This window comes from Equus asinus, chromosome 24, assembly GCF_041296235.1.
Source record: "Equus asinus isolate D_3611 breed Donkey chromosome 24, EquAss-T2T_v2, whole genome shotgun sequence".
In the NCBI taxonomy this organism is placed as follows: domain Eukaryota; kingdom Metazoa; phylum Chordata; class Mammalia; order Perissodactyla; family Equidae; genus Equus; species Equus asinus.
In genome coordinates this window covers 37,474,793-37,488,700 of record NC_091813.1, presented here as the reverse complement: position 1 = coordinate 37,488,700, position 13,908 = coordinate 37,474,793, and the positions used below count along the sequence as shown (strand labels likewise).

The 13,908-nt window shown below is 33.5% G+C and overlaps 1 protein-coding gene across 1 annotated transcript in view; it reads left to right on the top strand.

Annotated features, from left to right (window-relative positions):
• Positions 1-13,908, top strand: part of ASCC3 (activating signal cointegrator 1 complex subunit 3) — a 322,615-nt gene that overhangs the window by 213,559 nt on the left and 95,148 nt on the right. Inside the window, exons 23-30 of the mRNA XM_014841095.3 lie at positions 1,182-1,280; positions 2,280-2,448; positions 5,995-6,215; positions 7,574-7,659; positions 9,152-9,318; positions 9,428-9,573; positions 9,702-9,822; positions 12,039-12,181. Of these exons, the coding sequence (XP_014696581.3) occupies positions 1,182-1,280; positions 2,280-2,448; positions 5,995-6,215; positions 7,574-7,659; positions 9,152-9,318; positions 9,428-9,573; positions 9,702-9,822; positions 12,039-12,181 (1,152 nt within the window). The remainder of the gene's footprint in view (positions 1-1,181; positions 1,281-2,279; positions 2,449-5,994; positions 6,216-7,573; positions 7,660-9,151; positions 9,319-9,427; positions 9,574-9,701; positions 9,823-12,038; positions 12,182-13,908) is intronic.

Below are 13,908 nucleotides of genomic sequence, written 5' to 3'. Positions count from 1 at the left end.
TGTTTTTATAGTTAACTCTATCAGTTAGAATGCTCTTGGCTGCAAGAACAGAAAACATGACTTGTCTCAAACTAACTTAAGCAAGAAAATATATTATCTTCCACAATAAAATGTCGACAGGTAGAACGGCCCTAAAGTTGATCAAGACTGTTTAATGATATCATTCAGCACCCAAGATCTTTCCATCCTTTTGCTTGGCTGATGCTGTTGGCCACTTCCCAAATGTTTTCTTGCTTCCTTGTTCATGTTTAAAGAGAGAGGGAAATACCCCCACTTTACCAACCCAGGGCATGGACTATAAGACCTTTCCTTCAGTTTAATTGGGCATGTGCCTGTCCCTCACCACAAACTATTTTCAGGGGGATGCTGTAGGCTAATTGGCTTATGCTAATCAAAATTATTCTTGGAGATGGGGTCACCTCCTGAGTCACATGAAAGAGAGATGAATACTAAACAAGACTGAGCTTTGTTAGAGAAAGAAAAGAGAGAGAGAGGGTCAGCCCCAATGGCCTAGTATTTCAGCACACTCTGCTTCGGCGGCCCAGGTTTGGTTCCTGGGCCCAGACTTACACCACTTTGTTAGCAGCCATGCTGTGCTTGTGGCCCACATATTAAAAACTAGAGGAAGATTGGCACAGATGTTAGCTCAGGGCAAATCTTCCTCAGCAAAAAAAAATAAAAAGAGTGAGAGAGAAATGAATACACAAAATGTGGTATATCTATCCAATGGAATATTATTTGTCTATAAAAGGAGTGAAGTAGTGATGCATGCTACAACATGTGAAGTGAAAGAAGTCAGTCACAAAAGATCTCATATTTAAGTGATTCTGTTTATGTGAAATGTCCAGAACAGGCAAATCTATAGAAAAAGGAAGTAGATTGTGATTGTCAAGGATTGGAGGTTGGGAAGATGGGGAACATAGGAATTGACTGCTAATTGGTGCAAGACTTCTATTTGCAGTGATGAAAATGTTCTAAAATTAGATTGTGGAGATGTTGCACAACTTTATAAATATGTTGAAATCATTGAACTCTTTACTTTAAATGTAAACTTTATGTAAATTGTATATCAATAAAGCTTTTTACAAAGAGAGAAAGGAATGAGTGCTGGGTATACAAACAACAGTATCCCTTTCTTGAGTTATAATATATATAGTATTAGGATACTATTTGTCTTCTAGGTCCATGGGACTGTAGGAGAACCCTGGTGGATTTGGGTAGAAGATCCTACAAATGATCATATTTATCATTCAGAGTATTTTATAGTTCTTAAAAAACAGGTAAATATGTGTGTGTGGCTATATCCTTATTATGTTACTATCATAAAAAGAAAATATAAACTAAATAACAATTTCTGTTTTTATTTCTCTAATTTCATAGTGACATTAAAGCTTTATTTTTTGTTTCTTTTTGGCTTTACAAGGAAACAGTAATTAAATGTTAGAGTATTGATATATTCAGTGTGACCTTAGTTTGAGAAATTGGATTGTAATCTTTATCATGGTTTAAGGCATGGCTTCCAGAGGAATGGAATGTATTAAATAGGTTTATATTAATTATATGAGTAATGTAAATGGGTTTATATTATATTAAATAATATTAAAAATAAAATTAAATAATAATAACTTTAGGTGTTACATAAACAGTACTAAAGGGTATTGAATCATATTGTGGAAGGAGCATTTTTTTTTTAATTCTCTATAAATTCCAAGGGAAAGACTCAATTTGAAGCTAGCATGTCGAACTTTGCTTCAGTCCTAATTTCTCTTTTTATCACAGAGAAAGCAAGCTTCAGGCTGAGAGCTTTGGGTGGGCAGCAGTAGAATTTCATAGCAATGTTTTTTTTTATTGCATGTCTTTATGATTACCTTCTATGTATACCAAGTGATTCTGTTATTCCACTTAAGGTAGTGATAGAATTAAAGAAAAATAATAAGTAAATAATTTAGTAAAAATCATGAAATAATTAAGTAATCGAATGAATGAAGTTTGGGGAATTCTGATGAATCGAGTTGGTAATCTGTTAATACATGATGATATGCACATGTAAATAATATAAATTGAATGTAAATTTTACCCTTGGTTATATCACGTATCCTCAGAAGGAGACTCCCCACAAGTTTCTGAAGTACCTGAATATCTCAGCTATTTAGAAATCTAACATGCTTTCTTTATCTTTAGTGTATCTTGCTATAGATACTATTGTCTTAACAATAGCTTAATAAGACTTTTATAATGCTAGAACATCCATCTTCATTTTAGACTTTGTCTCCCCTTAGGTCCTTAGTAAAGAAGCTCAGCTACTGGTATTCACAATCCCTATCTTTGAGCCTTTGCCTTCCCAATACTACATCCGAGCAGTGTCTGATAGATGGCTGGGAGCTGAGGCTGTGTGTATTATCAATTTTCAACACCTGATTCTGCCAGAGAGACATCCTCCCCATACAGGTAACATATCCAATAGCAATTTGAATCATCGATTTTCCAAATTGTTGTTTTAGTTAATGTTGAAAGTGTCTGCTTTAAAATTGTCTGAATCTGAATCAAAATCCAACTTATTTGTCAATATAGTTTGAAAAGAGACTTCAAAATCAAATCTTTGTATGTATTTGTTTTGTAGAACTTAATGATGGGCCTTAATTTTTGTTAATTTGAATTCTAAAAACATTTACTAAGCCTAGTTCAATTCTAATAGTTCTAACAAGCATGAGACTATTTCTGTGTTCCTTTGCCTTCATCTCTATTTTTACATGTAACCATTATAATTTCTCCATATCGCCTTCCTTTTTCATTGCAAGTATCGTTTATCATTTAATCTGTACTCTCTGTAAAACTTTGGAGATATCCTTTTTTCTTTGTGTTTATTACCATTTACTTAAGCGTATTTCTAGTATGTTAAATTAATAAAGTGAATTGTAGGATTTTTTCCTCCATTTGGTGTGCTTCCACACCAAAAAAGTGCTGATACTGGGGCCGGCCCTGTGGCACAGCAGTTAATTGCACACGTTCCACTTCTCAGGGCAGCCCGGGGTTTGCCAGTTCTGATCCCGCTTGCAGACATGGCACTGCTTGGCAAAAGCCATGCTGTGGTAGGCATCCCACATATAAAGCAGAGGAAGATGGGCACGGATGTTAGCTCAGGGCCAGTCTTCCTCAGCAAAAAGAGGAGGATTGGCAGTAGTTAGCTCAGGGCAAATCTTCCTCAAAAAAAAAAAAAAGTGCTGATACTAAAGAGTCCTGTTATAATATCACTCCAGGATGGATTCATGTATACCTTGAGTCAATTTGTGTCCTATGAACAGTATGTACCTTTATATTAGTTCTAGTTCTCCACAGTAACATTATAAAATGGGGTATGGTAATCTGCAATATCATAAAAGAGTGTTTTTCATCATTGTAACTGACAAGAATCCATTTTAAATTTTCATAATATGAGCAGAGTACCTTTCTATTTTGACTTGTTAAAGAAGCAGAATTTCGTGGATAAATGTTTATAATGATACCTTTAAGTGCCCTATAAAATCAAAAATATCCTGATACTAATCTATTAATTAATTAGTGTGTTAAGTTTATTTCTTCTCATGGAGAATTCATAATGGATAAGTATTGATTTCAAGAGGTCCTTAATTTACTTTATAGAGAAATGAAAGTCCATTTTTCTTTTCCATATAATTCTTCCAAAGGCAAACTCTTTGTCTTTTTCAAAATAAAAATGTTACTTCTTACTACTTTTAGTGAGCACGTTATTTGACCATCCTTTGGGAAATGAAAGAAGGCATTAATGTGACTTTAATCTTTGCCATTTTTGTCAAATGTGTACCTTGTTCATTATCTTAAAGAGAGATACTTTAGACGACCCTTGATACCACTCTGATATCTTGAGAGAGCAGAACTAAAAAGTTTGTCAACATAGAAAAATAGTGAGATTGCAGTATTTACTTATCTATTTATTGACGAGAACCTTTCTGGTTGTCTTTCTTCAAATATTCTTATATGTGATATCAAGGATCTCTAAATAAAATACATAAAAATGTTTTGTGCTTTAATTTAAAATATATGCTACCAACATCACTACTAGTCCTCTTTGACTGCAGTACTTGATTTTAATATGTATTAACATTTTATGTTAATGCTCATGTAATCACTTCTCTGCTCAGTGGCTATGCACCTATCACCCTATTTATATAATTAGTTGATTTCTGACTACCTTTTATTTTTTTTGTTTTCAGTGTTTTTTGAGGAAGATTAGCCCTGAACTTACATCTGCCACTAATCCTCCTCTTTTTTGTTGAGGAAGACTGGCTCTGAGCTAACATCCATGTCCATCTTCCTCTACTTTATATGTGGGACGCCTGCCACAGCGTGGCTTGACAAGTGGTGCATAGGTCCACACCCAGGATCCGAACTGGCAAACCCTGGGCCACCGAAGCAGAACATGCCAAACTTAACCGCTGTGCCACTGGGCCAACCCCCTCTGACTACCTTTTAAAAAGCAATAAATGCACCACCATGACGTTTCAATTGATATTAAAAATGCCTGATGTAACCTCAATGATTCCTGATCCTATTTGGCTCAAAGTATCTATGTACGTAGGCATCCTGTTGAGCCTAAATCAACCAAGGAAAATCTTCATCTTTCACAGAAGCAAAGCGTTGTCAAAAAATAACAAAATGGGTTTTTTGGTCTTTATTAAGAGTATGTTTATGCTGGGGCTGGCCCAGTGGTGCAGTGGTTAAGTTCACATGTTCCGCTTTGGTGGCCCGGGGTTCACCGGTTCAGATCCCAGGTGCAGACATGACACCGCTTGGCATGCCATGCTGTGGTAGGCATCCCACATATAAAAAAAAAAGTAAAGGAAGATGGGCATAGATGTTAGCTCAGGGCCAGTCTTCCTCAGCAAAAAAGAGGAGGATTGGCAGCAGTTAGCTCAGGGCTAATCTTTCTCAAAAAAAAAAAAAAAGAATGTGTCTATGCTTTGATTAGCATTGCAAGTTAAGACTTCCTCCCTTCTTGATTTTCAGTGCTACAGAAAATTTAGGAGATTATAATCCAAAAACATGCGGTTAGCGCTCAGTTACCTATGTAATAGAGTGGAGCAGTGGGGCAAGGATAATACTTTAAGTACATTGAGAAGAGAATTCTCTATACTTTCCATTTTGAAACTTTACTACGAAGATCTAACTCAGGATACGGAACACTGTGTCCCCTTACTGATTGTTCCTCCTTTTCACTCAAACTTCAAATGAGTAGAGTCATCTTCTATGAAATAATCCTATGAGTAAAGCTGCCTTCTGGTTTTCTAACTGATACCTTTCTGCATTATGGGAAAATACAAGGTCTGTCAAATTCAAAGGTATATTAATATAACTTTATTTCTCTAAATCATTTTGACTTTCTAATCCCCTAGACCTCTAGTCGACCTAATGAGATACAACTAAATCTAGTTTCTTTCAGGGTTTTCTCAGCGTAGGTCTTGGTTACCTAGTGGATTTAAAACTCCCACCTAAGTTTCTTCCTGGAACTATTGTAAGTCCGGTTTAGTTTACATCGGCTAGAGCAACAGCTCACTGCACCACTCTGGTTTGGTCAATTGTCTAACAGATCAAAAGTCATTTGTTATTAGTAACTATTCTAGTACTGAAGTTTGCAAATGGTTTTCCTTTTTTTACAAATTGGAATAGATTTAGTTTTCTTCTATAACATGCATATTTTCATACCACTTGTCATTCAAATTACTTTCCTGATTGGAAGAGAAAGATAAAGCATTATAGTTGGCTTATGGGGAACACCCCCCAGAAAAGCGTTTAGTATGTCCATATTATAAATGTGTTAACAGAGCTAAAAAAGATCTGTAACTAGTATATAAAAATTTTTGATAAGCTTTTTTCCCTCTAAAGAATTAAGGATTGTTATAGTCTGTTCCTAAGAGACCGCTTTTAGTGTTGCACATATTTTCCAGTTATTGTATGGCAGTACCTGTTGCATCTTTTCAGAATTACTGGATCTTCAGCCTTTACCAGTCACAGCTTTGGGATGTGAAGCATATGAAGCACTGTACAACTTCAGCCACTTTAACCCTGTGCAGACACAAATATTTCATACGCTGTATCACACAGACTGTAATGTCCTACTTGGAGCACCCACTGGATCGGGAAAGACTGTTGCAGCTGAATTAGCTATTTTCAGAGTCTTCAACAAGTACCCTACTTCAAAGGTTTGTTTCAAAGAATCACACGCTTACATTCAGTTAGGAAAGACAGTTCATAATCTCTAAACCAGCCAGTTCTAAATATACTGGCAGAGCTCAATAAATAGATTTGTCACTCACTCTCTTAGTGAATTTTCCAGGAGGGGCCAGATGAATATTGGAATAACTGGCCACAAGGTAATTTACCTTAACCTTCGGAGTCCTCTAGTTAGATTTCTAATGCACATATTGGTGCTCATATGTCCTTTCCTCATTGTAAGATAGCTACAATTCATAGGCAGTTTCATTGTAAGATACCTAATTCATAGCCATACTTATAAGATACATAATGATTCATAATCAAATCCTTAGACTATGAAGAAAAAGCTAATACTTTAACAAATACAGTTTGATTATACACAGAAAATACAGAGGCAGTTTTTATTCCATATTTCTTCAAATGTCTATGATATCATTAGTTAATATAAAGTAACCTGGGAAGCAAATAAGTATTGATTTTAAGCATTCTTGAAATGGCAAGTACTCAGGTTAGAAACATTTTTCAAGAAAGCTAATTCATATGTTGTGATTGGAATTATGTGCTAAATTCCTCATCATTTATGATTTCAGAAATGCTTTAACTTCCTTTTTCAGTGATTTCTAACTAGTGACTTTGCCCTGCTGAGCTTTAAGTTTTCCTGCTTCTCCGTCTGTTATGTGGTTATTGATCCAGTAGGAGACATGTGAATGCAACAGTAGAGGTCCACTCTAGATTTGGAACATTTTATAAAGAAAAGAATTTTTTTCAGTGAATAATCTATATGTAAGTTTGGATTATTAAAGACGAGTTGTTTAAAAAAAAAAAAGATAGAACACCTAAAATTTACAATTGGCATCTTCCAAAAATCTGCATTAAAATTTAAACAACTGGATTATTTCTCTTCAGAATTTCAAAATTAGTAACTTTTTTCTTCAAAGAGTTACAACTTAGATAACTCTTCATCATAATACCAGGAAAAACTTTTGTTTACATCAGAACTCTAATTTTCTCTATATGTGTATTGTCTCATCATTTTTAAATTTTTTCACATTATGCCCAAAGATAATTTCATTATAATGTACCTAAAAAAAAATACTTCTGGTGCTTTTTAAAATTTGTTGTCAATATTTTTGTGATGTGTTATAATTCTGTCTTCCTTTGGATAAATGTAGTTTGAGTAAGTTAATGACGTTTTCACATTAAGTTAAAATTTTAAGTCTTTCAGTATTAAAAGATACATTTTAAAACCACACTCTCATATTTGATAAATTTTATGGAGTTTGCCTTTGTTTGAAAATGCTGTCAGTGTTTTCCTGAGAGTCTTTTTCCCCTCCCCCGCTTCTAGGCGGTATATATTGCGCCCCTGAAAGCCCTGGTACGTGAAAGAATGGATGATTGGAAAGTTAGAATAGAAGAAAAACTTGGTAAAAAGTAAGTTCATACTTTTTTCAGAAGATACGCTTTGAATAATCTAAAAGGACTAACAAAATAAAAGATTTGCATAAAACTATTCAATGCCTTTATAATTTTCAGTCATTTATTTAAAGGTATTGTATTACCTTTAAATGTTGTCAATATTCCCATTGTTTTAAGATTGAAAAATGAAATCCCTTAAATTACTTAATATGAATACTTTTAATTGGCAAGATAATTTTCTCAAAATTTTGAAATTCTAAAACAGAAGGAAAATAGGTTATATCTATTTTTCTTTCATATCATTCAGAGTAACTTCTAGAAACCACTTAGAAGGTAATTTGCATGTAAATCATTTACCAATAAACAGAAATTCTTTGAAGAACATGACTTTTAAAAAATATTTAAATATTGTACAATGTATTCATTGTAGCGTTGTGTTTAATAGCAAAATTGCAGGTGACCTGAGTGTCCAATGGAGTATTGCTAAATTAATTATGGTACATTCGCACAGTGCAAAAATACCGCATCACTCCATAACAGAATGAGCTCTTTATGTGCTGAAGAAATGGTCCCCAGAGTTACTGTAAAATAATGTTTTAAATAAAGTATTCTATCTTTTGTCTTTAAAAAATGGTGATGAATATAAATATGTGGTTGCTTCAGAATGAGAACTGAGTGACTGGAAAATAGACATGTTACAGAGACTATTCACTACATAGTGTTTGAACCATATTACATGATTGCATATTACATGAACCATAATACATGAAATATATTACATATTCAAAGTAATAAAATGTTACAATAAAAAATGAATAAAAATAAAGAAAAGCTTTGGGAACACTATACTTGGAGGAAACTAATCTTGACCTTTTTTTGCTTTTTGAGTGGTGAAACAAATGTAAAAATTATTTAATGATTACCTAAAATTTTGAGTTAGCCTCCAGATTTCCTTCTTTATCATTATCTGCTCAGAATGAGGCGGCACATATTTGTCCCAGCTTTCTTATGTCCTAATATATTTGAATTTGCCTATAATATCTATAGAAAATTTTAAAGTAAGAAAAGAAATGAAGCTTACACATAATCATATTCTTAATAAGTGCCTCTTTTTGTCTTAATAAGTTAACACTTTTCCTCATTAGAAAGGTGTTTATTCCAGCATAAACAGAAGGAGATGTGAGTTCAACTCTATAAAATCATATAAAGCAGAGATTATGTAAACATCATCAAAGTTTGACACATTTGCATATCTGCATGAAACAGATTGTCAGTGATTTGAATTTATATGTCCTACTTTTTATTTATTAATTTCTTAATTTATCTAAGAAATTATCTTAGAATTCTTAAGCATATATTTTGGACTCAACTCAGAAAATTTCAGAAGTCAAAGGGAGATAAAACAGTTTTAAGCATTATAAAACTTTATTTTGAAAGATATGTTTTTGCCTTTACAAGGTCATGTCTTACCTGAAAAGTTAAAGAGATCATTTTTATTCCTCTCCAGAGTTATTGAACTTACAGGAGATGTGACTCCAGATATGAAATCCATTGCCAAGGCTGACCTTATCGTCACCACACCAGAAAAGTGGGATGGAGTCAGCAGAAGCTGGCAGAATAGGAACTATGTAAAGCAAGTCACTATTCTCATCATAGATGAGATCCATCTGCTTGGTGGGTACCACTGTGTCTGAAGCAAGTTTACAAACTTCAACTCTCCTACCTGCAACACGCAGCATCAGGGCTTGTTAAATGATTAACATGCATTATTCCTATTTCCTAGGGGAGGAAAGAGGCCCTGTTCTAGAAGTCATTGTATCTCGAACAAATTTCATCTCATCACACACAGAAAAGCCTGTTAGAATAGTTGGACTATCTACTGCATTAGCTAATGCCAGAGACCTTGCTGACTGGCTCAATATTCATCAGGTATGTAGAAGATCAATAAATCAGGCGTTTTAATACTGATGGCTTAGGTGTCCACATTAAGGAGGCACTATAACATTATAAACTTAAGTATAAAACTGAAAATGATTTCTCTCTCATTTTTACTCTAGATGGGCTTGTTCAACTTCCGACCATCAGTACGCCCAGTTCCACTGGAAGTTCACATTCAAGGCTTCCCAGGTCAACATTACTGTCCTCGTATGGCTAGTATGAATAAGCCTACATTTCAGGGTAAGTTTTAGATTTTTGGAATGAAATAGCAACCATTTTTTATGGTAGCCTTTGAATACATTCTAAATAATTTGGGTTTCTTTGAAAGGGTGATACTGCTCCAACTTCTACATATATCTAAAACTATTTACCTTAATTGTTAAGGAATATAAATATGTGTTGTATTAACTATTGAAAATGAGATTTCATAAATGATAATATCTTTGTAGTAGAATAAATGTATGTGATTTTAAAAAGTAATCAATTCATTCCTAAGGTGTTTTCTTATGGTAGTTAGTAGCTTGAACAAATGATAAGTAGAAGCTGCAAGTAAAAGAAAAGTCACACAATCTTAATTTTTGCCAGAAACAGTAAAACTTACGAATTTCAGTAGTTTCTTACAATGATTCTGTTTTTGTGTTTTGTTTTGCCCTAACAAGTTAGACAAGCAGGAAAGATTTAAGAATAACACTCCTATTTTATTGGAACATGTTTTGTTTAGGCTGCATAAGGAATATTTATTATATCAATTAAAAATAACCTTCAAAATAAATTCTCTAATGTGAGCTGCTGTTGATTGTGAGGTGACAGTTGTGAGGTGACTTTTTAGCTGCTGTAATTAGCCTTATGACAGAATCAAAGTATTGATTGTGAACTGGAGACCAGTCTTGGCAGTTCAGATTATTTATACCTCCACAGAAGCATTGTACAAAATCACTAATGAACAATAAATCTGCCGTGAGCTGTTCAGGCACACCTGTTCTTGCAGCAGCAAAAATCCATTAAATGTTGAAGTTTAAAAAAAGAGACAGATTCATTCATGATTATGTGTACAAATGATGCCAATATTGTACTAATACGTGTATTTTGAACAGTGTATCTCTAATATGATTTATCAAAGCATTGCCATTTACATTCTATAGTATTCTGATAAACAGTAAGTGAGAAATAAGATAAATGAGCTTATTTTTCATAGTATGTATTGTTGAGATTGCTTATATCTGTTTAAGGAATGGCAGATTGCATGCCAATGATTGGAATGAAGCATTTTGTTTTATGTAAATCAATAGTAAATAACTGAAATACTTAGACTTCTCTAGATATGGTATTAGTATGGCGGTTATCCTTATAAACTGTTTACTGTACCTGGAGTGGATCACTATATTTCTTTGAGTTTAGAAATATGATTTTATGATAGCTTTATTTCTCACTCCTAGGGTGTAAATATAGTTAATGTCATGTAAACATTTCCATTCTAAACCTTGTTTCTTAGCCCATAAAAAGAAATTCTGCAGCTCACATTTTAAACAAGAAATTACAAGGAGATTGAACTTTTTATATATAAATTTTAAATATCTCTGACTGTTTTAAGGGACGTTTGTACAAATAATATAATTCTCCTTCTGCCATCTTATCAACATTTTGGAACCTATGTATAGCAAAGAAACCTTAATTCTAGTTAGGTCAAATGATTTATGTGTCTCCTTAAATAATTTTTTTTTCAGTCTTATTACCCAGCTTTCAAACTGCCCGTCTTATCTTCTGTGTGTCTACTGCCCATGTGCCATCACTCAGATGTAGGTTCAGGCATGGTACTCCCTTCCTCTCTCTTCTACATTTTTTTTATCTTCCCACTTGAAACCTTACACATATATTTTTAGAAAAACAAAGGGAAAACATTCTTCTGACTTCTCTGACTAGTTTATTGCTACAGACTCTTAATTTTTCCATCTGCTGGTAACAGGGCAAAAATAAAAGGAATTTTTTGTGACTTTTCTTAGTTTTCATCACCCTGCAGGACTTGACTCTCTCTCCAGATCCCAGGAGCAATTAACCCTGTGATATCACTGGTTAGGCAACCAGAAACACAACTCAGAAATAGAACACTCCACCTACGATTAGCCTCCGTATATAGCTATTAATGGAGAGTCTCAGCTTTTAAGTGTCTCCTTCCTTGGCAGCTCAGAACAGAACTGGGAGTCAACATAGTTGAATCTCCCCTGTCCGTGGCAATATGCCCCTTTAGGTAGGACCAGCAACCTGTCCTGTCCTGTCGTTTCTCCAGTACGCTGTCAGATCTGTGTAGTACTTGGAATAATGCTAAGTTTCATGACCAGAGTAAGAAGTCACTTAAATCATTTACAGTGTTAGCTTTCATGTACCCATTTGATATCCTAATGAAATTCAGGTTCTAGTGTCAGTGGCTTACCATTTTATTTTCCACAACTTTTCAACAGCAATTAGAAGCCACTCTCCAGCCAAACCTGTGTTGATATTCGTCTCATCAAGACGTCAGACTCGCCTGACTGCTTTGGAATTGATAGCATTTCTGGCTACTGAAGAAGATCCAAAGCAGTGGTTGAATATGGATGAGAGGGAGGTAAGCAGTATATTGTATTTCCACTCCTCACACGTGTCAAATTAGTTTGTATTGTAGTATAATGAAAAGTGCATATTTAATCATGTTTAGTTTTAATCTGTACTAAAAGTTTAGTATAACCTTATAGAAATGTGGGGGAAAAAACAGAGGAAAGAGGAAATGTATAATATTGCCATCTTAACCCTATTAATATTTTGAGAATTTTCTTCCAGTAATTTCCCACTAAATGTTTATTTTTTATATCCATATTTATTCCCATATTTTTTCCCTTTAACATTATCACCTGTGTATATTTTAATATTCATGTTAAGTTTTCATAATATTTGAGGATTCACTGCCCTCATGGAACTTATAAGCAAGTTTCAAAAGTAACTCTTTACAAAATATATAATGACATGACCATTTTCGAAATTTAGAAAACAGTAAGTATGTAAAAATGAAAAATCTGTTCTTATCCTTTAAGCAATGACCATCATTAAAATTTAAGCAATTATAAGTTTTTATGTCTGCATAATTCTGTTATGTGGCTATTCCATTGTATTTTTCTCCTGCAGTTAAATAATCATGTATCTTTATTATTATGACTTTTTCTTTATTTAGAATTATTTCCTCAGTACAGAGTTCCAAACTTAAAATTAATGAGTCAAATAATGTGGACATTTTTATAGCTTTTCATATTCACTGCTAATTACTTTCCAAAAGGGCTGTACCAGTTGATGTTATCACCATTGTGTATGAAGTACCAGCAGTATATGAGAGTAACAATTTTACAGCATCCTCCTTTGTTGTTATTTATTGATATGTTATAGAGAAAATGTTCCTTATTGTTGTTTTAATGTATGCCTTGATTTTTGTGTGGTTGAACACTTTTTTTTATATATTTGTTTATTGTCTTCTTTTTTTCTTTTTTTTGTCCTTTCATTTCCTTTAGGCTTCATTCTGTTGCAATATTTTTCTTATAGATTTGTGTGAGAGCCTTACCAAAATTTTTTTAAAAACACACACACACCTAAAACTTTATATGATATCACTTTTTCCCATATATATGTATTACTATATATATATGCAAATTAATCTTTTCATCTGCTTTATTAATTTTGCTAGTTCATTGGATGTCTTTATCCTGGTAGCTTTTTACAAATAGAAGTTTTTGCACTTTGTATGATACAATTGTTAATAGGTTCTTTATGATGCCTTCTACTGCTTCTAAATGTAGACATTACTCCTCCCTTCCGTAGATTTATATATAATGATTTTTTCTTGTGCTTTTCCAGTTTTTAAAAAGCATTTTTCTAGTTGGAGTTAGGATGAAAAAAATAGATGAAATCAGTAATAAAATTGTTGCATTGTCTCCCTTGCCCACCATGTCTCTCTTTGCTCATCTCATGCAGCCTGTAGAAGAGCAATAGAAACACTGTTCCTAACCCACTAGTATCCAGTCTCAGCAGTTTGCATATTTCTCTCTGTCCACTTCTCATGATTCATTTAGGGTTAGTAGACCTGTTAGATGGTACTGTCTATATTACAGTAATATGTAGTAGTTAACTACTATTTTAAAACATTCTTGCATAAGACCACAGATGGCCTTATTCACTAATAAGTAGCAGACTCCCAAATTAGAGTCTGCTAAAATAAAATAATAAAAGGTATCACATAACTCCCTCAAGTATAATGAAAGCTATCATTTTATCTTCCAGAGTTCATCATTATTTCCTTAATGTTGCTTC